We start from the raw sequence: 24,843 nt of genomic DNA, 5'->3' as shown, positions 1-24,843 counted from the left end.
GAAATCATTCCTCTGTAGCAACTGCTGGAGGGCCTTATGCAACCGAGAAATTGAGATACCATGTATTGATGGCCTGGAAAAATTCTCGTAATCCAATCCCCAGTCCCTGTCTTAGTGACTCCGCTGCTAATGAGGTGACATAGTGCTTAACCTGACATTAGACAAATCTATTTCCCCATCAAGGTCCAAGGCACAGCTGGAGATCCGCAAAGGAGAGAATAGCACCATCACCAGCCAAGATATGTTCTAAAGTGTGTATACCATGTCTTTCCCAATCTAAACACAGAATTGTCCTAACCCAGATTCAAATGCTACATTTCCTCTGATAGAAAGTAGGTCAGTGATCATTGGATTACCCCCCAATAACCAAACAAGCACACCCCATACATATCACGCACCAACCTCAGAAGAACACTGCTCCTAAATTGAACAGGAATTTGGGCAACCGGAGAGTGAATCAAGGAGCAACAATGATATGGTGCATAAAAAGCCGTTTCAAACTCAATTGGGGTAAACCAACTCTTTTGAAGTAGCCAATCCCTCAAATGGCGTAAAAGGCAAGCATGATTGTACAATTTAAAGTCTGGAATTCCCAGGTCTCCTTGGCTCCAGTTCTGAAACAGAAGATGAAAATGCAGTTTAGGCTTCCTGCCTACCCAACAAAATTTATTAAATAACTGATAAAGCTGACATAGATCCTTTTGCTTCAAGTAAAGGGGAAACATGTGTAATAAATAAAGCCATTGAGGAAATATGACCATACCTATAAGGTGTATTCTACCCAACAGCAAGATTGGCAAATCTCTCCAGCTATACAACTGCTTACGCATGTTCTCCAACGTCAATGGCGCATTAACTGAGTATAAAGAGGATACTTCTAATGGTAGCTGAATACCCAAATATTTAAAAGAATTTACTGCCCATTTTAACAGAAATTGGTTGCCCCAAAGAGCCTTCAACTGATCTGTCAAAGGCAAGGCTTCTGATTTATTTAGATTTAGACGCAATCCTGCATTTCTCGTGGATTTGTCAGATGTACTAAAATGTCTGCAAATGCCGCTGCCTTAAAACAAAGGGGGACACACTTGAACTCCATGGATATCTGGTGTATCATAGATATCCCTGCAATAACGGAACTAATGTTAACACAAAGAGCAAAAGGGTAAGTGGACAGCCGTGCCCCGTAGAATTGGAAAGCATACAGACACGCACTCGTTGATCTAGATGTGAGCTCTAGGAGAGGAATATAATGTCCTAAGCAATTAAATAAATTGACCTGTGAACCCATATTTCCCCAAGGTAGCAAACAAAAAATCCCAATGTTCGTGATCAAACACCTTTTCAGCAATGAAGCTTATCAAAAGAGATGGACGATCCCCTTTCACACACTGCTCTAAAGAGACCAAGATCTTCCTCAGATTTTTTGTGAGAATGCCCCTTAATAAACCCCACCTGGGATTCATGCCAGCTAGTTTGCCATGCCTTGCCAACAATTTGACCTTGTAATTCAACAACAATATGGGTCTATACAATTTGGGATTTTTGGGATCACTCCAGGATTTAGGGGGCACTATGATCTGAGCTGTGTTAAGTGCCAACAAGAATGCCTCCGCGTCTATGGTTACATTTAACATTTTAGTGAGGGGAAGCACCACTTCATTGCCCAAAAATGTTTTGGAACTCTGGCCGGAACCCATCTGTTCCCGGAGCCTTCATCAATGGGCTCTGCCGAATGGCTCACATTTCATCCTTGTGAATTGGAGTGTTCAAGAAGGCTAGATCCAAAGAAGGTAGTGTCAACCCTTCAAGATATAAGTGTGGTTGCAAACCTACAATAGTACAAGATTATTAGAAATAACGGACTGCCTATGTGTGATCCAGACTCCGCCTTTTCTGCCTCGCCTCACCCTATGCTTGGAATAAACTCCCTGAGCCCATACGCCAAGCCCCCTCCCTACCCATCTTCAAATCCTTGCTCAAAGCCCACCTCTTCAATGTCGCTTTCGGCACCTAACCATTGTACCTCTATCCAGGAAATCTAGACTGCCTCAATCTTGACTGACTGCACTTTTTGTCCTTTAGATTGTAAGCTCCTTTGAGCAGGGACTGTCCTTTGTTAATTGTACAGTGCTGCGCAACCCTGGTAGCGCTTTAGAAATGTTAAATAGTAGTAGTAGTAGTGGTCCATCTGTAAAAAGTCCAAAGCTGTTCCAGTTGGATAGGCAGTGCCTTAAAAGGTAGAGATTAAAAGTTTTTTTTTAATTATATGACAGCTTTTTAATTTATTTGAAAGCTTCCCATATGTAGATATAAATATAATGAAATCAAAACTGAAAATCACTAAAACAGTTTTAAAAGTTATTGTAGCTAGTGGAAATGGCACTAATAATGGCTGTATTTTGTGCTAAATTTTCTACACTGTTCTATACAATACAGTAATACATGGCCAAATTTCAGTGAGGATATTCTGTTTACTGAAGGGTTAATCTTAACTGTTGTTGTAATCTGCCTTGGGATGCCTGGTGTTATAAAGATTGGAAGTAAAATTAAACTCTCTTTTCATTGGGGCACATGGAATCACATCTTCACCTCATCTCTTTTGTACAAATGGATTATTCTGTTTTGAGCATGTTTCAAGAACAAGTGGTTTTCATAAGTCAAATAACAAAAATAAATATTTTGTTTCATGCAGATTCCTCATTTGTTTAAACATAACTAAATGGGCTATAAGCCCCTAATGCAGTCCATTGGTTTTCTTATATTTTGTCCTTGTGATGACTTATACTGTGCCAAAACTGGAAATACAGTGAGATAGAATAATATAATTCAGTAACATACAAAACTTATTGTCATGAAATGCCTAGCCACCCACCTGGGGTTACCCCGCAGCCACTTAGAGGGTCTATCACCAGCACAGCTCAGGTCCACCTGCACCTGCCACTTGTGCTCTACACTAGCACCCTCCTCCCACCGACTGGGTCACAACTGCCTCTGGGCAAGTCTCCCACTCCCAAATTATCCCCAGTGATTTCTAGGTTACTGGAGCCACACTCCCACTGGTTCCACAGTTCCCAGAAAGCACTCAAAACCAACACACAAAACATCAGGATTCTTTATCAGTCCAGTCAGACAGAGGCAATAAACAATTATTTATTGTCTTAAAAATTGATCAATGAACAAAAAATATGCAATCAGCAAACAATAATGGCTAACTGAAATATGGATCAATTATAACACTAACTAAACATTTATATACTGTCTAAACAATACCTGAGAAGATCAGGATATATAACTATTCACAGAGCCTCAGCAAAGAGATCTGTCTCACTTTTCTCCCAGCCTAAGACTGGAGGCAAATCCAGCACTCTCTAAAGGAAATGAGCTCCTCGGCCAATCAGAGCCCAGTCAAGATTTAAAAGTATACAGCTGCTTGCTTCCTGCTTGTGTTAAAGAAAAAGAACATTCAGTTCCCTTTAACAGCTTTACAGCAAAGAAACGCCACCTGCTGGCCAAATAGGAGAAATACACCAGGACATAATTAAAACAGGAAAATAATACATTTACAGGCTTAAAATACACTGTTTCTTCACACTTATTAATTAACATAATTGTGCTCACATTTGGGTAATAACTGAGAAAATGTTGGTGAAAATGACTTGAAGAAGAAATAATATAGAAATATAGAAATAAAAATAGAACTGGAAAATGTTGGCACAATGACTCTGGTCTTCTGCATGAAGGTAGCTCTGCCCTCATTACTGAATATCTCTCTTTTAAATAGTAGTAATAAACAATATTAAATGCATTTTTATAATATACCACTGCATTCCACAAAACAAAAGGAGCAAGTTCCCACAAACCATCTTTCTCTTTTGATCTAGGCATAGGAAAAAAATATTTTAAATGCACCCAGGTTTCAACTTAATTCACGTTTAATGTGGTATATAAATGCTATAAATACGTAGCTAGAAAGAAACCCTGAATGTTGAGCACCTAATTTTCATAACGATGTCTGGTTTAGTAGCTCTTCACCAGGAGAAAAAAAAATCTCTGCATGAATATAACACATGCTGTAACCATCCCCTACAAATGACACACCGATTACGATTTATTTATCTAGAAGAGAGGTGTGGTAGCCGTGTTAGTCCACTTTTAAAGGTAATCAATAGAAATAAAACATGGAAAAGAAAATAAGATGCTACCTTTTTTATTGGACATAACTTAATACATTTCTTGATTAGCTTTTGAAGGTTGCCCTTCATCAGATAGAAAATAAGCAAATGTTGGTAGATGACAGTATATATAAGTGAAACATCAAAGTTTGTCACCCTCCTGTCTCCATGCATGTCTCCCTATCTCACACCTACCCACCCCCATCCTGTTAGATTGTCACTGAAATGCTTTGATGTTTCCATGCATATCTCCCTGTCTCTCACCTATCCACCCCCATCCTGTTAGACTGTCACTATACTGTCATCTAACAACATTTGCTTATTTCCGATCTGACAACCTTCGAAAGCTAATCAAGAAATGTATTAAGTTATGTCCAATAAAAAAAGGTATCATCTTATTTTATTTTCCATGTTTTATTTTGATTTATTTATTGAAATTAACCGACTTTATGAAGCGATTCACCCAGTGTACAGATTTATAACAAATTACTACTCTATAAAAAGTTATTCCGTTATTATACTGAGGCAGCCAAGAGAAAAAGAATAATTCTGAGAAATCATATGAAGGGTTAATTCTGTTAAAAGCTTGGTGCTTCGGCAGTATGCCGTCGGACCTTAACAAGTAGGATAATGGTGATTCACAAGTCTATTCCTAGTTAGGATCACTATAATCTCCAGAGTTTGAGTTGTGAGACTTATCTCTGCATAAGCTGATTTTAGTCTCAAAGGGGGGAATGAGGCAGCCAAGAGAAAAAGAATAATTCTGAGAAATCATATGAAGGGTTAATTCTGTTAAAAGCTTGGTCAAATTCTAACGTTTTACCTTGCAAGCAAGTAGTGAAGGTATGCCAGATGGTTCATATTATCTCAATGTCTGGCTTGGCTGAGCCAAAGGTTAAAAAGGTCAGAGAAAGGAATTTCTTTCACCCTTGTGAATAATGAATGCTAGCAAACACATATGTATTTTATTATGAGCCGGCATATTGCAGGCAGTTTGTTTAGGATTAAATAGAAAAATGCTTAGATAGAAAATACTATTTAGAGAGAGAGGCAATAGATTAGTATTTACAAGTTTTTGATATTTAGAATATGTCTTATAAGAAATACTGATTCTGTGTATTCTGTGTAGTTAATAGGTAGGAAACCTTTTTAAATTCTGTATCAATTCTTTGTCTGATGTTTCTAAGCAAAGACTGTAGTGAAGAGGCCAACATGTGGTTTGACTTAGCCATAGTTCTGGCTGGTTCAATGTATAAGCTGATAGGTGAACGAGGTCAGGGCTAGTCAGCTCTCTTCTCCTTGATTAATTATAGCTAAGTGTAGGACTGGCCTCCTGAAAGTATATCTGTATGCTATTAAGTAAGATTAGCCTTTGACCCCTTTAATGAATGCCAGAGTTTAGTTAGCAGTTAGTATGAACCAGACTAGGAATATGAGAATAATAAATGTAAGAATATCCATTATCCTCTAAGTGAACCCAGGTTAAGCTATAGATGAGAAATCAATCATGATGAGAATATAAGAGTTCTAGTGCCATATTGTCTGGCTTGAGGGGCCCCAGGTTAGAGGTCAGTTTGAGGAATACCAAACCTATGTAACTGATATTTCAAAAGTAATGATTGGTTGAGGCAAAGTGACCAATCTATTCCTTAACCAATTGGAGAGTAAGGGGGCTGGGCTAGGCTAGGCTGGATAGAACTGTATTTAAGTAGGAGCAGAAGCAGTTTACGTCAGAAGGAGCTCAGAAGAAAGGAAGAAAGCTGGAAGACAACAGGAGAGACAGCAGAAGAGAAGCAGCTGAGACAGAAGCCACATGACACAAAAAGAGCTGAGAGAAAGAGAAGAGAGCTAGAACTGATGTCTTGCTTTGTTTGCTGGCAAATAAAGAAGATTTTTCTCTCATACTGGTGTGTGCTGTCTGACTCCTGAAGTATCACAAATTCATGCATCCATTCCTGCAACAATACTTCCTCTCCATATGCTACAAGCTGGCATGTTTGAAAGTATAAGTGAGATTAAATAAAAATGCTACCAACAATAAAGAACGACAACGTGGATGCAGCAGTTCATACGTTTGTTTGCTTAATTTTGAGTGTATGCATGGGGAAAGGGAAACACAGATTAACCTTAGTGGCTTCAATGTTTTGATGTCATGCCGCCTCCTGTTCTCGATACTACCTCTTTGACCCAACGTAATCGCCTTGGTAGTTTGCTTCCGATCTTTTTTCGGGTCAACTGGTAGGAGCTTCCGCTGGCAGAGAGAGACGGTGGTGCGCATGTGCGCCGGCTTCAGCGTACCCTAGCAACCAGAGAAGGGACGGTAGCAACGACATGGTGAGTAACAGCCGCGAAAAAGCTAATTATAGGGGAGGTTATTGCAAAGCGAACAGTGTCTGCTAAGTGTACACAAAAAAAAGAGAGGGTAGCAGATGCTTTTCCTTGTCCTCTGGTCCTTCATGTCGCTTCAAAAACGGTGTTGCGCGGAAGGAGGAGAGAGAACAAGGGAAAAAAAGTATTGCAAGATTGTAAACAAACATTCAAATGGAAAGATGCTTACTTATGTCGCTGCTGCTGCAGCTGTAGACCAGCTGGACCAAGGGTATGGGGTGAGGGTTATATTTAGAGGAAGGTTTAGATAGTGATAGAAGTAACGAATGTACCTACTCTGTAACTCGAGAATCTGATGTGTCCCTCCGTCTGCCGAAAAGGGGGTCTGATTAATCTTACTTCTTTCTGCACAGCCTTCTGTAACATAGGAGTAGATGCAGAAAGCCCTGCGGATGGCTGAGCGCAGGGCTTCCACTTGGACAGTGGTTCCCAAACCTGGTGGTCCTGAAGGTACTCCAACCAGTCAGGTTTTCAGGATATCCACATTGAATATTAATGAGAAGTTTGCATGCAGTGGAGATAGTGTATGCTAATCTCGCTCATGAATATTCATTTTGGATATCCTGAAAACCTGACTGGCAGGGGTGCCTCCAGGACCAGGTTTGGGAACCACTGTACTAGGAGCTTAAAGCTGCACCATGTAGAAAGCTGATTCTGTGCAGATTTTGTTTGTGCACTAATCAGAGAATGTTAGTCAAATGTGCACAAAGATTGAGTAGTAAACTAGTTCTTGTGAACATGACCAAAAAATTTGAAAGTACCAGCACATATGTGTAGCTGTTGATATGCACTTAAAAATTAGACTACCAAACTTTCTTGCACGTGACATTTTTTGTGAAACTAATATTTATGTGCAGGATAACAGCTGCAGATGTATTCTGACACTTTAATTTTTATTTGAAAATGCACCCATTATTGCTGTTACCTTCTGCCTGTGTTTTAAAGTTGTAGATACTGTTCTGGCAGGACAAAAATGAGGCATTTTAAATTGCAAAAAGGGCATTAATTTCTCTGCTGCCTCAAACCTAGTGAAAAATTTATCACCTTGTGCGTGCATCAGAAACCACTGTTTTCCTTCTGTGCGTAACATTGGAATACTTAATGGCCTTGTTACTATTTATATTTAATATTGTGCACGCCCATGTCTTCCGCATAAGTTAAATTGTGCTCAACCTCTCTCTCCATTATGTAGCCAGTAACATACGTGTATCCCCTGCAGTAACCATGCAGTTAGGTTCGTGGTAGCTTTCTGAACTAAGCTCACAATTTGGGCTCTTCAAAGATAGATCTTTGAAGAGCCCAAATTGTGAGTTTAATGCAGAAAGCTCCCACAAACCTAACTGCATGGTTACTGCAGGAGATACACGTATGTTACTGCAGGGGATACACGAACCTAACTGAAAATGCTTTTCACTTTTTCAGTAATGTAGTCAATTAAATGCTGGTTTCTTTTTTTTTTCCTATGTTTGTTACCATACATACAAAATTTAAAAAAATAATTGCGGGTGCTAATGAACACAAATTTTCCCTCTCTGAACTCAGTGAAGGAGGTTGGTCAATATTGGGGGTGTTCAGCACCCACAGAACTAGCACTCATGTCTGTTAGATGCTTTCTATAGAGAAAGCATGCAAATTTAGCTCTATGTCAATTTTTCTTTTCCCTTTAGACATACATACACATTTGCTGTCTTGGTGTCCATTTCCTGATGTTCTTAGCTAGATTTCAGAGTGGTGGAGATTACTGTACATCCCACTCATGGACCTACTTTTAGAGTCCCATTTTTACTTTTAAATTCTGTTTTTTATAGTTATGGTCTTATTGAGTTTAACCCCAATTACTCCTTGTTTGTCAACTTGATTGTAAGTTTCTCAGAGCAAGCACTGTCTCTATATGGTGCTGTGCACTTTGTAGTGCTTTAAATGTTTAATAACAATAGTAGTAATAACAGAAAACTATAAGTGCCCTTCGCATGGGTTAATGTCAGCTTGAATTTAGAAATCCATGCTTGGTCTACAGTTGCTGACATGGTAAAGTTATGGCTCTAGAACAGTGGCTCCCAAACTGTGGGTCAGGATCCCAAATGGGGATCACCACAATCAGTAGATGGGGTCACAGACACGGGCTATTCCCTTCTTTCCTCCTGGACCTAAACTGTGACCTATGCCCAGTAGTGGTAGTCAGCATGGGGCCTGTTGCTCCTCCTGTGTTGGCTTCCTGTTAAGACTGGAAACCCAGGTAGAGTACTGGAGTCTGAGCAGAAACTGATCTACAGGGTCCTGTTACTGTTGCTACCTTCATGCTTTGGATAAATGGGGGGCAGGAGGATGTGGATGACAGAGGGGAGGGGAGTGTTTGCATTATCATTTAGGAACATGTGATTTTTTTTAAAGTGTCAAAATGGGGTCATATTAAATGAAAGTTTGGGAAGCACTGTGCTAACGTAAGGATCAGAACATTCCAAGTAACTCCTTAAAATCAGTATTTTAGGTTATTCTTCTACATTATGATTGTTGGATGTTGAAATATGCTAGTACTTAGCACATGTGCAATCTTCACTTTCTAAGTACAAGAAATACAAATAGCCCAAGCTAGAAACACCCTAGATAATGAGGCATATATAAAAGCTGCTAACAAAGAACAGAGTAGGAAAATGAGCTTAACAAACAGTATACTAAGGATGTGGCCTTTCTGATTTCAGTAAACAATGAAGAATTTTAGTAATGGGTTTTCAATTTGCACATAGCTGTAGTGTCCTCATGTGGCAGTATTTTTCCTTGTACAGTAGCAACACTAAATCCTGTCTAACAGGTCTTTACAGTTGCTAAAAGGGAAACTGCCAACATGTTTCCTCCCTGATATATCTTCTTTATATTTTTGAACTGCAGTTGTAGATTTAGTATTCAATGCATAACTCCAGTTTTATAAAGAACACATTTAGTGTGTGTGAGTTTTAGTAGTGTTTGGGTTTTTTTTTTAGTTGCTTGGAAACTTCTGCCTGCCTCTTTGGTCTTCAGGCTCAGTCAGAATAGGGGCTGAGATTTGATACCATGAGTGTTAATTTGCAACTTAATCAGAGATTAAGACAATCCAGAAATGTAAGACCTTTGAAGTAAAAATGAAATATTTTGACATCCACCAGACATTTGACACCCACCAGACAGGACTTAACAAAGATCTGGGTTTTCTATCCCACTGTAAAAAAAAAACCCATAAAATTATATTGCTTTGTCACTCTTATCAGCTATCCATCTCTCCCTGGCTCTCACTTAACCTACCCCACCCTCTTCCTGCGCAACTGTCATTGGAATGCTTTTGTGTTTCACTGATGTTTTCTGATATTTGTCAACATTTGCTTATTTCTAATCTGAAGAAAGGTTACCTTCGAAAGCTAATCAAAAATATATTGTTGGCCCAATAAAAAAGGTATCATCTTATTTTCTTTTCTGTGTTTTGTTTTATTTCTAGTTATTACCATCAAATATTTTGAAATCTGCCCTGCTATCAGTTAATATTCATCATTTTCTAAAACTGCTTTGGTGTTGGTTAGTACCTGTGATCACCACTTAATTCCAGTTCTTGCCTTGTTTTTTACAGGAAAAATAATCTCTGATTAATGATGTACTTGTTACACAGAAGTTCAAACAATGAATGTTGTCATAAGAATGCAGATTCTATACTAAAGAAGGAAACTAGGTATCATGAAATGTTTCACATATTCTTATTTTATTTATATCTTTAGGCAAAGGCAACAACTATTAAGGAAGCCTTGGCTAAATGGGTAAGTGTAAGGTACTATTTTACCTTGTAAGTGATGTTACTGAAACAAAACCTGAGAATTATTCTTCAATACACTCCATGCTTTTTTTTTTTTTTCAAATATAGTACTTGGATACAGAGCTGTCCTTGGGGATTGGGGAAGCAGTCCTAGGTCTTATGCCCCTGTGATAGCTCCATCTCTGCAACTAGTAGCAGAGTTAAACCATGGCATGGGAAAAGCAGCAGTGGGGGAATAAGGGGTGAAAGCAGAAGAGAAAAAAAGGACTTGGATGGGAGGGAGGAACACCAGTTGAGCAGGAGATATGAGAGAGGCATACCTGGTGCTTCTTTTTCTCTCCTCCTACCCTCCAGAGTCTGTCTCTCTTCCCTACAATGAGCATGTTGATGTCTTCTCCTCTCCCTTCTGCACCCACATGTCTTCCCTCTTTTTTTCCCCCATCCCTAACTTTGGTGTCCCCCTCGCTCTCTTTTCCCCAAAGTGATCTACCCCTTCCCATCTGCAGATAACAGCATAGCAGCCATTCCCATTGCATCACTAAAGGATCTGTCCAGACTAATGGGTTATACCCATCTGCCAGCAAGTGGAGATAGAGATCACTAATGAGCTGTGCCTTATAAGGACCTGTGCAGTAGTGCTGTCCAATTCTCAATTCAAATCAATTTGTTGATTCATTTTGGGCAAATCAATTCAAATCGATTCGTTTCAGAAAAAAATCAGGAGTCCTGATTTGGGATTTTCCCACCTCCCTCCCTAGGGAGGGTAAAAGAGTTCTAACAGCGAGGGCTAGGAATGGCCCTCAGTATGGATAGCTGATTCATGGGGAAAGCACTTGGAGTAGAAGAACCTGGGGAAACAACTGGTTGTGTGTGTGCCAAGGTAGAAGGCAGTAATGAAGACTGAAAAAAACCCTGCAAGATCCTGAGCAGTGGGATGAAGAGGTGGAATGGGGAGTGGTGAGATCATGTATAATGGAGAACAATTTTTGTGGTAATCAAGGCAAAGAAGTATTTATTCTTTGCAGTTTTAACTGAAAAATGATAGAAATTATAATAGTGTTTGTATTTCACTAGAGAAACATCTGTCCTAGACTTTCTCCAGAACCTCTCAGCATGTTGCACTTGCTGTTTAAGAAGTTATAGTCCAACATGAAACCACCTTTTATTAATCCATTCAGGATGTCATGCAACTGCTGGTTTAGGTGAAATGTTAGAAATCTGAGCAGGGAGCGTGGAGTCCCAAAGTGTGACCTGGTTATGCAAGTCCAGTTTACCAAAATTGGGAGGGAACAACGAGACAGGAAAGAGGGAAAGGAGAGAGGATCCATCCCAGTAAAGTGACCAGGAGGGCAAGAGGACACAGCAGTGGTCTAGGGAAGGGAACAAATTTAGAGGTGGACAGTGAAAGTAATCTAAAGATGATAAGTCCATGAAAAGGAAAGACTAGTAAAGCGAGTGAGCCTAATTGAATCTAATGAGGAACTCACTAGGGCAAGGTCAAGGGTATGCCCTGCTTACACTGCAACTGGTAGTGTCATGGGACAGACTCTTTGTTTTCCTCCTAGAACTCTCACCACAAATATTTTGTACAATTTGCAGTTTATGTAAAGACTAGCCGTTAAGCCCGTTAAAACGGGCAAGTATTGGTATGCTCTATTTTGATGTATAACTCCCTCCCTCCCTCCCCTCGGCTCCCCGCCCTTCCTCCTTCCCTCCCTCCCAGCTCCAAGGCCCGATTCCCTCCCAGCTCCAAGGGCCCCCCCTCCGTCCCTCCCAGCCAGCTGCAAGGCCCCCCTCTGTACATCCCTCCCAGCTCCAAGGCCCCCCTACTTCTGACCTCCCATGTCCAGCATCCTCCCTCCTTCCCTGCCAGCTTCAAGGCCCCCAGTCTCTCCCTCCTAGCTCCAAGGCCCCATTCCCTCCCCTCCCAGCTCCAAGGCCCCCCGTCCAAGCCAGCTCCAAGGCCCCCCTCCGTCCCTCCCCTCCCTCGCAGCTCCAAGGCCCCCCTCCTCCTTCTGAGCATTTCTCCTGCCTTCCCCTCCCCCCCGAGGTCGCTGCTGTCGCCGCTACCGCTCCCCCCCCCCCCCGAGGTCGCCACCGGCCCCCTCCACCCGGGCCCTCTGTTCTACATTTAACTTACAGCACCGAAACCGCAGGCAGATCAGCTCCGTCGGCCTTCCTTCTCTGCCTGTGTCCCGCCCTCGTGTGACATAACGTCAGCGAGGGCAGGGGACACAGGCTGGGAAGGAAGGCCGACGGGAGCTGATCTGCCTGCGGTTTCGGCGCTGTAAGTTAAATGTAGAAGAGAGGGCCTGGCCTGGTGGAGGGGGTTGGCTGCGACCTGGGGGGGGGGGCGGCAGCGGCGACCTGCAGGGGGGGAGCGGCAGCGGCGACCTCCGGGGGGGGGAGGAGCGGTAGCGTCGACGTCCGTGTGGCAGTGACTGCACTCCTCCTCAGCGCAGAGTTTCCCTCTCTGTTCCGTCATCACGTCTTGACGTGGGGGCGGGACAGAGAGGGAAGTCTCTACTGCGCATTTGCAGGTGAGTCAGTCACTTGCCATTTATATGTTTGATTTAAGCAGCAAATTCATATATAGAGCATTACAGTAATCTATGGTGTTTATTATCAGTAAGGATGTAACAACAGCAGCAACAATGACAACAAAAATGCCCTTCCTTCCACCCCCTCCAAAAAAAAAAAAAAAAGAATCTCTGGCTCCTAACATTTTCTTTTTTAATTTGCAAAATTTCTATTGAAAAGTCAAAATAACAATCTCTTGGAGACTATCCACCTTATAATTGAAAGAGAAAAACGCCTAGATTTCGACCCAAATCGGGAGATAGACGTTTATCTCACAAAAACGAATAAATCGGTATAATGGAAAGCCGATTTTGGACGTTTTCAACTGCACTCCGTCGCGGAAGTGTACAAAGTTGACGGGGGCGTGTCGGAGGCGTGGCAAAGGTGGAACTGGGGCGTGGTTATCGGCCGAGGAGAGATGGGCGCCTTTCGCCGATAATGGAAAAAAAGTATGCGTTTGTAGCTAGAATTTAGGGCACTTTTCCTGGACCCTGTTTTTTCACGAATAAGGCCCCAAAAAGTGCCCTAAATGACCAGATTACCACCAGAGGGAATCGGGGATGACCTCCCCTGAGTCCCCAGTGGTCACTAACCCCCTCCCACCACAAAACATGATGTTTCACAACTTTTTATTTTCACCCTCAAATGTCATACCCACCTCCCTGGCAGCAGTATGCAGGTCCCTGGAGCAGTTGTTAGGGGTGCAGTGGACTTCAGGCAGGTGGACCCAGGCCCATCCCCCCCCTACCTGTTACAATTGTGCTGCTTAATGCTTAGTCGTCTAACCCCCCCAAACCCACTGTACCCACATGTAGGTGCCCCCCTTCACCCCTTAGGGCTATAGTAATGGTGTAGACTTGTGGGCAGTGGGTTTTGAGGGGGATTTGGGGGGGCTCAACACACAAGGGAAGGGTGCTATGCACCTGGGAGCTCTTTTACCTTTTTTGTTGTTTTTGTAAAAGTGCCCCCTAGGGTGCCCGGTTGGTGTCCTGGCATGTGAGGGGGACCAGTGCACTACGACTCCTGGCCCCTCCCACGAACAAATGTCTTGGATTTATTTGTTTTTGAGCTGGGCGCTTTCATTTTCCATTATCGCTGAAAAACAAAAACGCCCAGCTCACAAATTGTCGAATAAAACATGGACGTCTATTTTTTTCGAAATACGGTTCGGTCCGCCCCTTCACGGACCCATTCTCAGAGATAAACGCCCATGGAGATAGACGTTTTCGTTCAATTATGCCCCTCTTAGTCTCCTATACATCTCCAAAAACATCAACATAATGCTGTGCCATCATCTATTTTTGTTCCCCATTTCCCCCCCCTCCTCTCCCCCTCGCCCCTCCCCCCTTTCGCGCTCCACCTTCCGCACTCCAACCCCCCTTCCAAGCCCCCCCTATATCCTAACATTTTTTGACTGGTAGCCTCTTTCTAAATATTTTTCCACCCTTGTTTTCCAAAGTATAGCATTGTATACACACAAAAGCATTACAGACTACTTTTGTAGCTGATACAGAACAACTCATAGAGTATATTTCATGTGCAAATACTGAATTAGTAAAGTGCACTCAACCATGAAACCTTTTGCTTCTTTACTAATATCTTTATGCAGTTTAATTTGTATGTTTGTGGGATTTAATTTGAGGTTATGCGGGATTGGAGATGAGTGGATGTGGTCCCTTTTCACAAAAGTGGAGACAGGGAAGAAGTGGGAAACTACAGACCGGTAAGTCTCACGTCAGTGCTAGGAAAAATAATGGAGTCGCTGCTGAAAGTGGGTTACAGGATCCGAGGCAATATGGCTTTACAAAAGGAAAATCCTGCCAAACGGATCTTATTGACTTCTTTGACTGGGTGACAAAAGAATTGGATGAAGGACGTGCGCTAGATGTAATCTACTTGGATTTCAGCAAAGCCTTTGATACGATCCCCCACAGAAGACTCATGAATAAGCTGAGAGGACCAAAAGTGGTGAACTGCATAGGAAACTGGTTGACCGACAGGTGGCAGGGGGAGGTGGTAAACGGAATCTGTGCGGAAGAAAAGAAGGTGATCAGTGGAGTTCCTCAAGGGTCAGTGCTTGGGCCGATTCTGTTTAATATATTTATGAGAGATATTTCTGAGGGTTGGAAGGAAAGGTTTGCCTTTTTGTGGATGACACGAAGATAGCCAATAGAGTGGATACCATGGAGAGAGTAGAAACAATGAGAAGGGATCTCCAAACAATAGAAGAATGATCAAGAGGTCTGTAAGTTAAAATTTAATTAATTCTAATATCGTTACAGGGTATTATAATTATGTTGTTTTCCTCAATGTCTTAATAACTATTACTCATTGAAACCGCTGCAAACAACTAACAAATATTTTGTAATTTTTACTAAAATATAGTGAATAGTGCTCAGACTTGAGTGTTTAACATAGCCCAAGGAGCCATCGCCTCTAGTTAGCACTGCATATCACCATCATTGCACTGGAGTCCGCCATCCTACCAATATCCATAATGCACTTAAAGTCACAATCAAATTATATTATTCACTTTGTTGTTTGAATATCAAAAATTAACTTAGGTGCAGTCTTCTCCAAGCGTGCAAGTTCTCAATGAAACAGTGATCTCCACTCTTAATTTGGACTTTTGTATCGCAGACAAATTAATGCTTAGTGAAAGTGTATATTCCCTTAGTGACTATACACTTATAGAGTCTTCCTTCGTCCTTTACATGATGGCATGTTTCGCCATACTCTGCGTCATCAGAACGTTATCTGCAATGCGACAAGGCGGCGGCCGTGGCCAGAAGGATAGTGGATTGCATAGAGAGGGATATAATCAGCGGAAGAAAGGAGGTGTTGATGCCCCTCTACAAGTCGTTGGTGAGGCCCCGTGGAGCATTGTGTTCAGTTTTGGAGGCTGTACCTTGCTAAAGACGTAAAAAGACTGAAAGTGGTGCAAAGAGAAGCTACAAAAATGGTATGGGATTTGCGTTGCAAACCGTACAAGGAGAGGTTTGCTGACCTGAGCATGTATACCTTGGAGGAAAGGAGAAACAGGGGTGACATGATACAGATGTTCAAATATTTGAAAGGTATTAATCCGCAAACAAACCTTTTCCGGAGATGGGAAGGCGGTAGAAATAGAGGACATGAATTGAGGTTGAAGGGGGGCAGACTGAGGAGTAATATCAGGAAGGGGTGATGGATACATGGAATGCCTTCCTGCAGGAGGTGGTGGTGTTGAAAACGGTAATGGAATGCAAACATGCGTAGGATAGACACAAAGGAATCCTGTTTAGAAGGAATGGATCCACGGAGATTGAGTGGCAACACCGGTAATTGGGAAGCAAAACCAGTGCTGCGCAGACTTCTACGGTCTGTGCCCTGATCATGACTGAATAGATATGGATGGACTGGAGTGTAAACTTTAAGGGGCTTCAACTTTAACTTCAGAACTTTTAGTACAAGAAAAGTGCTGGGCAGACTTCTATGTTCTGTGTCCTGAAAATGACAAAGACAAATCAAACTTGGGTATATATATAAAGTATTGCTTACCATATATAATGAGTTTATCTTGTTGGGCAGACTGGACGGACCATACAGGTTTTATCTGCCATCATTTGCTATATGTCAAATCTCAGGGTATATGCTTCAGTTCTGTGAAACAAGATGACACAGCCCACAAACTGAACACAACTAGTATAAATCATGAATGTTCTCGCACTGTTCCATTTTAGAAAGAATATATCTTGCTATAATTTCCTAGCTGAACATCAAAATAAAAGAAAACCCGAAAGCAAAAAAATAATCATACAAAACATGTCTGTTCATATCACTGAGCAAGAATACACAGGATCTATGACTCATATCTGTCCTCCTGTAGATCTGGAATTGTGTATATTGTAACTTTTTTTTGTTTTCTAGGAAGAAAAAGCAGGTCAAAAAGCATCTGAAGCCAAGGAGGTGAAGCTTTATGCACAGATTCCTCCCATAGAGAAGATGGATGCTTCTCTATCTACACTGGCTCACTGCGAGTAGGTTCAATCAACTTTTTTTTTTCTTTGAGCAACTGTTTCAGTCATGGAGAAACCTGCATTCCATGTAGGTTTTGATTGCTTTTTTCAAACTTATATAATGACAATCCAAATATCTGGACCACTTGCAAGCTCATTTTCGAAAGAGAAGGACGCCCATTTTTCGACACAAAACGGAAGATGGGCATTCTTCTCATAGGGTCGCCCAAATCAGTATAATCGAAAGCCGATTTTGGGTGTCCCCAACTGCTTTCTGTCGTGGGGATGAACAAAGTTCACGGGGGCATGTCAGAGGCGTATAGAAGGCAAGACTTGGGCGTGCCTAACACATGGACGTCCTCGACCCATAATGGGAAAAAAAGGGCGTCCCTGACGAGCACTTGGATGACTTTACCCGTTCCTGTTTTTTTTTATAACCAAGGCACAAAAAGGTGCCTGAACTGACCAGATGACCACCAGAGAGAATCGGGGATGACCTCCCCTTACTCCCCCAGTGGTCACTAACCCTCTCCCACCCTAAAAAAAACATCTTTCAAAATATTTTTTGCCAGCCTCTATGCCAGCTTCAAATGTCATAGGTCCATCACAGCAGTATTCAGGACCCTGGAGCAGTTTTAGTGGGTGCAGTGCACTTCAGGCAGGTGGATCCAGGCCCATCCCCCCCCCCTACCTGTTATACTTGTGGTGGTAAATGTGAGCCCTCCAAAACCTACCAGAAACCCACTGTACCCACATCTAGGTGCCCCCCTTCACCCATAAGGGCTATGGTAGTGGTGTATAGTTGTGGGTAGTGGGTTTGGGGGGGGATTTGGGGGGCTATGTACCTGGGAGCAATTTATGAAGTCCACTGCAGTGCCCCCTAGGGTGCCCGGTTGGTGTCTTGGCATGTCAGGGGGACCAGTGCACTACGAATGCTGGCTCCTCCCATGACTAAAGGGCTTGCATTTGGTCGTTTCTGAGATGGGTGTCCTTGGTTTCCATTATCGCCGAAAATCAGAAACGACCAAGTCTAGGGATGACCATCTCTAAGGATGACCTGAATTTTAGGATTTGGGCGTCCCCGACCGTATTATCGAAACGAAAGATGGAAGTCCATCTTGTTTCGATAATAAGGGTTTCCCCGCCCCTCCACTGGGACATTTTGCGAGGACGTCCTCAGCAAAACTTGGGCGTCCCTTTCGATTATGCCCCTCTTGGTCACCTGAAAGAAAGACTTACATGGTGTCAAAAAGGCCTTGTACTAGAGCAGCTTCCATTGTTTTTGTTGACTCGTTAAAAGGGTTCGCAGCCTGCATAGAATCTAATGGACTTTCAGTATTCTATTCTGTAGGAATCTAATCTCCAAATTAATTTGCCAGTGGGACATAGTTGAAAAGATCCTTCTTTCTATGCATGCAATGATAGCTCCTTTGTGTTTGTAACAGATTTTATCCCATGGTCCTTCTGTCATGTCTTTCCCTCTTTGTTTTGGCAATCAAATTGCCCCCAGCTGTAAGGGAAGGCTTCTTGGAATATGATCTATGATGTATACGGCCTTCCTTAACAGTTCCTAAAAATTTCCATAAGTAACCTACAATAATCTGAAAATATATTTAATAAAAATAGAAGTACCTGCTAGTACTGCTTCAAGGATAGTTGTCTAATTGTTCCCTGCTTTTCTAAGCTCATACTGCATAGTTGTCGCTTTATAGGCCTTGTCAGAAGCCCCTTTGATCTTGTTCAAGTTTGTACATTTGTTCCCTCTCCCATTTCTGCAGCAGTTGATTGAATGATTCATCTCTGTCAGTTTTACCTGAGCACTGAATTTCTATCAAGATAGCTGGTGTAGTTTATAGCACAGTTGTTCAGTGTCTGTTTTTAATGTTAAGTTCTCGGTTTTATTTTCCAAACCACTGGTTTTCAACCCAGTCCTCAAGACACACGTAGCCAGCCAGGTTTTCAAGATACCCACTGTGTATATGCATGAGATAAATGGAGATTAGTACATACAAATTTATCTCATGCATATTTATTGTACATATCTTGCAAACCTGAGTGGCTGAGTGTAAAAGGCATGTGTTTTTTTTGTTTTGTTTTTTTTTGGGGGGGGGGATTTTGTCTCCCTGCTCTGTGTTTGTGTATAGATTAGTCCCTGGAATAATGATGGCTAAGGGAAAGCAGCAGTAGAACAGTTGGAGCTGAATGACATTTATATTCATACAAAGTTAATTATTTTCAGTGGAAGTTAAATCTGTTGGCTGCCTTCTTACGTGAATATTCCATCACTGTTTCATTATTGCTACCAAGTATTACATATTTAGGGCATATGCCTTCCACATAGATCGTTTTAAATTTGTTTATCAAGACGTTACATGCAGATATTGCTTGTTAAATCCAAAGGCAAAACCTAAGGGTGGTTAAACAGTTAGATATAAACTGTGTTTATGACTTTACTTGTTTTGCACTGTTTTGGTTCCTACTGGATGTTCAATGCCAGTCACCAGAAACAGCCTGGCATTGAATATCCAGGGTCAGTGCCTCTTACGGTACTTATGCGGGCTTCCTCCTGCGGTCTGAATATTGGGCTTGCTATGTCCCACAGGTTTTTAACATTTCATGGGTATCCAGATAATTTAGTTGTTGGTTTTATGTTGGGTTAGAAAGTGATCTTGCATTTTGCTTCCTACAGTAGATAATGCATTTTTATTTTTATTTCTTCTGTGTTGTACTGCTTATAGAGAATGTGATTTCTATGTGTTTTCTCTTCTCTTCTAATTTTTGGTCCTTTATTCTGTAATTGGTGAAGATTGGTCTGTGGTCTGTGAGTGACTGAAGTAAGAGATTTTAAAAATGTCAGTGTTTCCATAAGTATGAATGTGGTTTATGTTGACTCAGAACAGACTGTTTACTTAGAAATCCATCATAAAGTTCACTCTAGGGCATTATTTGGTATATTCCTAAACACTAGTCACACCTACAGTGGGGGAAATAAGTATTTGATCCCTTGCTGATTTTGTAAGTTTGCCCACTGACAAAGACATGAGCAGCCCATAATTGAAGGGTAGGTTATTGGTAACAGTGAGAGATAGCACATCACAAATTAAATCCGGAAAATCACATTGTGGAAAGTATATGAATTTATTTGCATTCTGCAGAGGGAAATAAGTATTTGATCCCCCACCAACCAGTAAGAGATCTGGCCCCTACAGACCAGGTAGATGCTCCAAATCAACTCGTTACCTGCATGACAGACAGCTGTCGGCAATGGTCACCTGTATGAAAGACACCTGTCCACAGACTCAGTGAATCAGTCAGACTCTAACCTCTACAAAATGGCCAAGAGCAAGGAGCTGTCTAAGGATGTCAGGGACAAGATCATACACCTGCACAAGGCTGGAATGGGCTACAAAACCATCAGTAAGACGCTGGGCGAGAAGGAGACAACTGTTGGTGCCATAGTAAGAAAATGGAAGAAGTACAAAATGACTGTCAATCGACAAAGATCTGGGGCTCCACGCAAAATCTCACCTCGTGGGGTATCCTTGATCATGAGGAAGGTTAGAAATCAGCCTACAACTACAAGGGGGGAACTTGTCAATGATCTCAAGGCAGCTGGGACCACTGTCACCACGAAAACCATTGGTAACACATTACGACATAACGGATTGCAATCCTGCAGTGCCCGCAAGGTCCCCCTGCTCTGGAAGGCACATGTGACGGCCCGTCTGAAGTTTGCCAGTGAACACCTGGATGATGCCGAGAGTGATTGGGAGAAGGTGCTGTGGTCAGATGAGACAAAAATTGAGCTCTTTGGCATGAACTCAACTCGCCGTGTTTGGAGGAAGAGAAATACTGCCTATGACCCAAAGAACACCGTCCCCACTGTCAAGCATGGAGGTGGAAATGTTATGTTTTGGGGGTGTTTCTCTGCTAAGGGCACAGGACTACTTCACCGCATCAATGGGAGAATGGATGGGGCCATGTACCATACAATTCTGAGTGACAACCTCCTTCCCTCCGCCAGGGCCTTAAAAATGGGTCGTGGCTGGGTCTTCCAGCACGACAATGACCCAAAACATACAGCCAAGGCAACAAAGGAGTGGCTCAGGAAGAAGCACATTAGGGTCATGGAGTGGCCTAGCCAGTCACCAGACCTTAATCCCATTGAAAACTTATGGAGGGAGCTGAAGCTGCGAGTTGCCAAGCGACAGCCCAGAACTCTTAATGATTTAGAGATGATCTGCAAAGAGGAGTGGACCAAAATTCCTCCTGACATGTGTGCAAACCTCATCATCAACTACAGAAGACGTCTGACCGCTGTGCTTGCCAACAAGGGTTTTGCCAACAAGTATTAGGTCTTGTTTGCCAGAGGGATCAAATACTTATTTCCCTCTGCAGAATGCAAATAAATTCATATACTTTCCACAATGTGATTTTCCGGATTTAATTTGTGATGTGCTATCTCTCACTGTTACCAATAACCTACCCTTCAATTATGGGCTGCTCATGTCTTTGTCAGTGGGCAAACTTACAAAATCAGCAAGGGATCAAATACTTATTTCCCCCACTGTATATGCCTAGTGCCCCCCCCCCCCTAAGTCTGGCTACGCCCCTGGTTATACTACTACTAGCTGCCTTCACTTTGTCTAGAAAGTTTCAGTAAATTGCTTATTTATTTATTTATTACATTTGTATCCCATCTCTTTGCAGGCTCAATGTGGCTTACAGTTCATCGTGGATACTGGAAATAGAAGAGTATACATTTGGTTTTACAGAAAGCTTTGGGTACATGATGGTGAAATACATGATAGTGTTAGAGCAAAGACATTAAAGAGCATAAAGAACATTTCTGGATATCTTAAAGAATGAACAGTTACACGTGTTGATCTTTGTGGTATATTCTGTCGAAGAGATAAGTTTTCAGCAGTTTGCGGACGTTGGTCATTTCATGGACCGTTTTCAGGTTGCGTGGCAGCGCGTTCCAGAACTGTGTGCTTGTATAGGAGAAAGTTGATGCATGCATTAATTTGTATTTCAAGCCTTTACACATGGGAGGATGAAGATTGATGAATGTGCGAGAGGATTTTTTCGCGTTTCTGGGTGGTAGTTCTATTAGGTCTGACATGTAGGCTGGGGCGTCACCATGGATGATTTTATGGACCAAGGTACAGAGTTTGAACGTGATGCGTTCTTTGAGTGGGAGCCAGTGTAGTTTTTCTTGTAGGGGTTTTGCGCTTTCGTATTTTGGTTTGCCAAATATAAGTCTGGCTGCTGTCTGGAGTTTTTTGAGTATTTGAAGACCTTTTTATGCACCCTATTTGACCTTTTCCTGCATCCGTTGGGGGTGTAGGCACCACTAGTTAAACCAGTCCATGGGGCACACCAGGCCAGTTGGGTTTTCAGCATATCCACAATGAATATGCATGAGATAAATTTGCATACAATGGCGGTAGTGCATGCATTTGTTCTCATGCATACGCACTGTGGATATCTTGAAAACCCAGCTGGCCGAGTGTTCCTTGAGGGCTGGGTTGAGAAGCACTTCTCTAAACCATTACAATAGAAGCTGAATTTTCCTCTGTTTTCCAGATGTGTGTGAAAAAGTATAAAGGACAAATGCCAACACTGTGTCTTGCATGACCCATTTTTTTCACCTCTTGTGTGATAAAATTGCCAGCAATGTACAAATTGTATTTCCAGATGCCTAATAGAATTTGATCTGCTCTTCATGAAGCCTCTACATTCATTTTAAAACATTTTTTTACTGTTTCTTTAAAGGAAGCTGTCCCTTTCCACAAACTGCATTGAAAAAATAGCCAACCTAAATGGCCTGAGTAAGTAATACCATTTGAGTTTATTCACTGTTTATTACATCGGTGTAAATATTGGTGATACTTTTGCTGTGGTAGCAACCTGAATTTTCAAAGATACTCTTTATATGCAGCCCTCCAAAGATGCTTGAAAATTGCAGTGTAGAATAGCAGACTAATTATGTTTAAATCTTTTTTATTAAGAACAACAACAATTGTACATGTTATACAATGAAAGGTATCCAACCAAGTAACAATGTGCTAATTCAAATCAGCTTGTTAACATTTTACTTTTTTTCCCCCCCTCCTCTTCCCATCCCCTCTCCCCCCCCCCTCTCCCCTCAAGCTATGATCAAAACCAGCTTCAAACAGTGCTACCATCCGTAGGGTAAATCGTTCAAGGTATTGAGAATAAGAAAACTCTTCCTCATGAGGCAGTAGATTAAAAGCACGACCTGCTGCCTAGGGCCTTGTTTCTTATAGCCCTTCGTCTAGCATCTCCACCTTTTACATGAGTCGTACAGCTTTATTGTTCACATCAACACCCTTAAAGACTAAAACAGTTCCCATATGATCAGTTGTCGGCGGTGTATGTCTCAGCATCGTCCCCCCTCCTCTTCCCTCCCTCCCCTCCCTCTCCCCCCCCCCCCCCCCAATACTTCTCCCTACCTCACCATTCGCTCTTATCTCCACAGTCATCCCCATTCACTCCAACTCATTCAATAACTGACTTCTAACTCTGGGCGCTACTACATTCAGATATGCTGTCCAAATTTTTATGAAATGTTTCCTTCTTTTGGGAGTAAATCGCGCACCTCTGGCCTCCCACATCATAAGCGCATGCAATTTATTCCTCCAAATACCAGTAGGAGGGCGGTATGTCCATTAACCAATGATTCAGTATGCATTTCTTCCCCAAAATGCAAGACTTACTCAGAAATAGCTTCTCTTCTTTTGTTCCCCGTGCCCACACTCTTGGCAAGCTAAACATGATTCGTTCAAAAGTGAACTGTATTCTACACCTCAGAATCCTCGATACAAACCGGGCAAGAGCTGTCCAGAAACCCCGAATTCGCTGACACTGCCATAACCCATGTGCCAAAGAAGGCATGGCCACTCCACACTTCCTGCATCTATCGGCCTCCACTATCCCTGCATGCCATGCTTGCTTACCCGAGAAGTATGCTCTATGTATTGTTCTAAAATGACATTCTTGCAGTTCTGCACTATGCACTACTCCTGTCATCCCTTTTAGTGCTATTATCACCTTCTCCATAGCAAATGAACTTCCCAGCTCTTGTTCCCATCTCCCCACTACCTCCTTGACATCTTTGGGGGGTTTTAAGTCTCTCAGCGCCTTGTGAAACCAGGAGATTGATGTTTGCCCTATTGCATCCTCTTTCAGAAAATCCCTAACCTTCTTCCCAAACTCCAATGTGAGTGCAGGTCTGGGCAAGCTTCTAAAATAGTGTTCCAGTTGTAAATAGGCCAATCTCGCCAGTGAGCCTCCTGCGCACCTCCTTTCAAACTCCCCATAGGGCAGCAGCGACCCATCCACCTGAAGAAAACTCTCCAGTAATGTCACTCCCTGTCGCTCCATGTCTTTAAAGATTCGGTTTTCCCTGCCCGCCGGGAAATCTACATTCCCCACTATCGTTAACAGCACACTGGCCTCTGGGTCCTGCCCCCAGAGACCCAACAGCATCCTCCAGCATCGTAGAGGTTGTAAAAGCACACTATCTTGGAAAGGAGTTGGTATCTTCACTTTTCTAGTGTGTAATAAGCAATTTAACGACCATGGTCGAAACAAAGCTTGTTCCCAACCTATGTCAGTGTATGTTGTCGAGTGCAAGACCCAATCTCGCAAATGTCTAGCCATGCAAGCCCAGTTATAATCTTTTAAATCAGGCATGCCTAATCCACCTTCACGTTGAGTCCCAAACACATACTTCCACTTCATTTTCGATTTTTTCCCTGCCCAGCAAAACCATGCTATGTGCCTCTGCAGAATTTTCAGATCTCTGACCAGCAGCTTGATAGGCAAAATCTGCAACATGTACAGCCATTTCGGGAATATGACCATGCGATATAAATGAATTCTACCTAGAAAAGACAGCGGC

At 42.3% G+C, this 24,843-nt stretch overlaps 1 protein-coding gene across 2 annotated transcripts in view; it reads left to right on the top strand.

The window, feature by feature from the left end:
- LOC115477163 (dynein light chain 1, axonemal) overlaps nucleotides 1–24,843 on the top strand; it is a 68,127-nt gene that overhangs the window by 31,691 nt on the left and 11,593 nt on the right. The window contains exons 1-4 of one of the 2 annotated variants that reach the window (XM_030213813.1): nucleotides 6,427–6,506; nucleotides 10,301–10,339; nucleotides 16,825–16,934; nucleotides 22,692–22,747. In XM_030213813.1, coding sequence (XP_030069673.1) covers nucleotides 6,504–6,506; nucleotides 10,301–10,339; nucleotides 16,825–16,934; nucleotides 22,692–22,747 — 208 coding nt within the window. In that variant the 5' untranslated portion in view covers nucleotides 6,427–6,503. Of the gene's footprint in view, nucleotides 1–6,426; nucleotides 6,507–10,300; nucleotides 10,340–16,824; nucleotides 16,935–22,691; nucleotides 22,748–24,843 lie in introns of those variants that run through there. The other variant, XM_030213811.1, reaches the window with a different exon arrangement.

Source organism: Microcaecilia unicolor, chromosome 9 (genome assembly GCF_901765095.1).
Source record: "Microcaecilia unicolor chromosome 9, aMicUni1.1, whole genome shotgun sequence".
Classification (NCBI taxonomy): domain Eukaryota; kingdom Metazoa; phylum Chordata; class Amphibia; order Gymnophiona; family Siphonopidae; genus Microcaecilia; species Microcaecilia unicolor.
The sequence above is the reverse complement of the archived record's forward strand: the minus strand, read 5'-3'. Positions and strand labels throughout refer to the sequence as shown.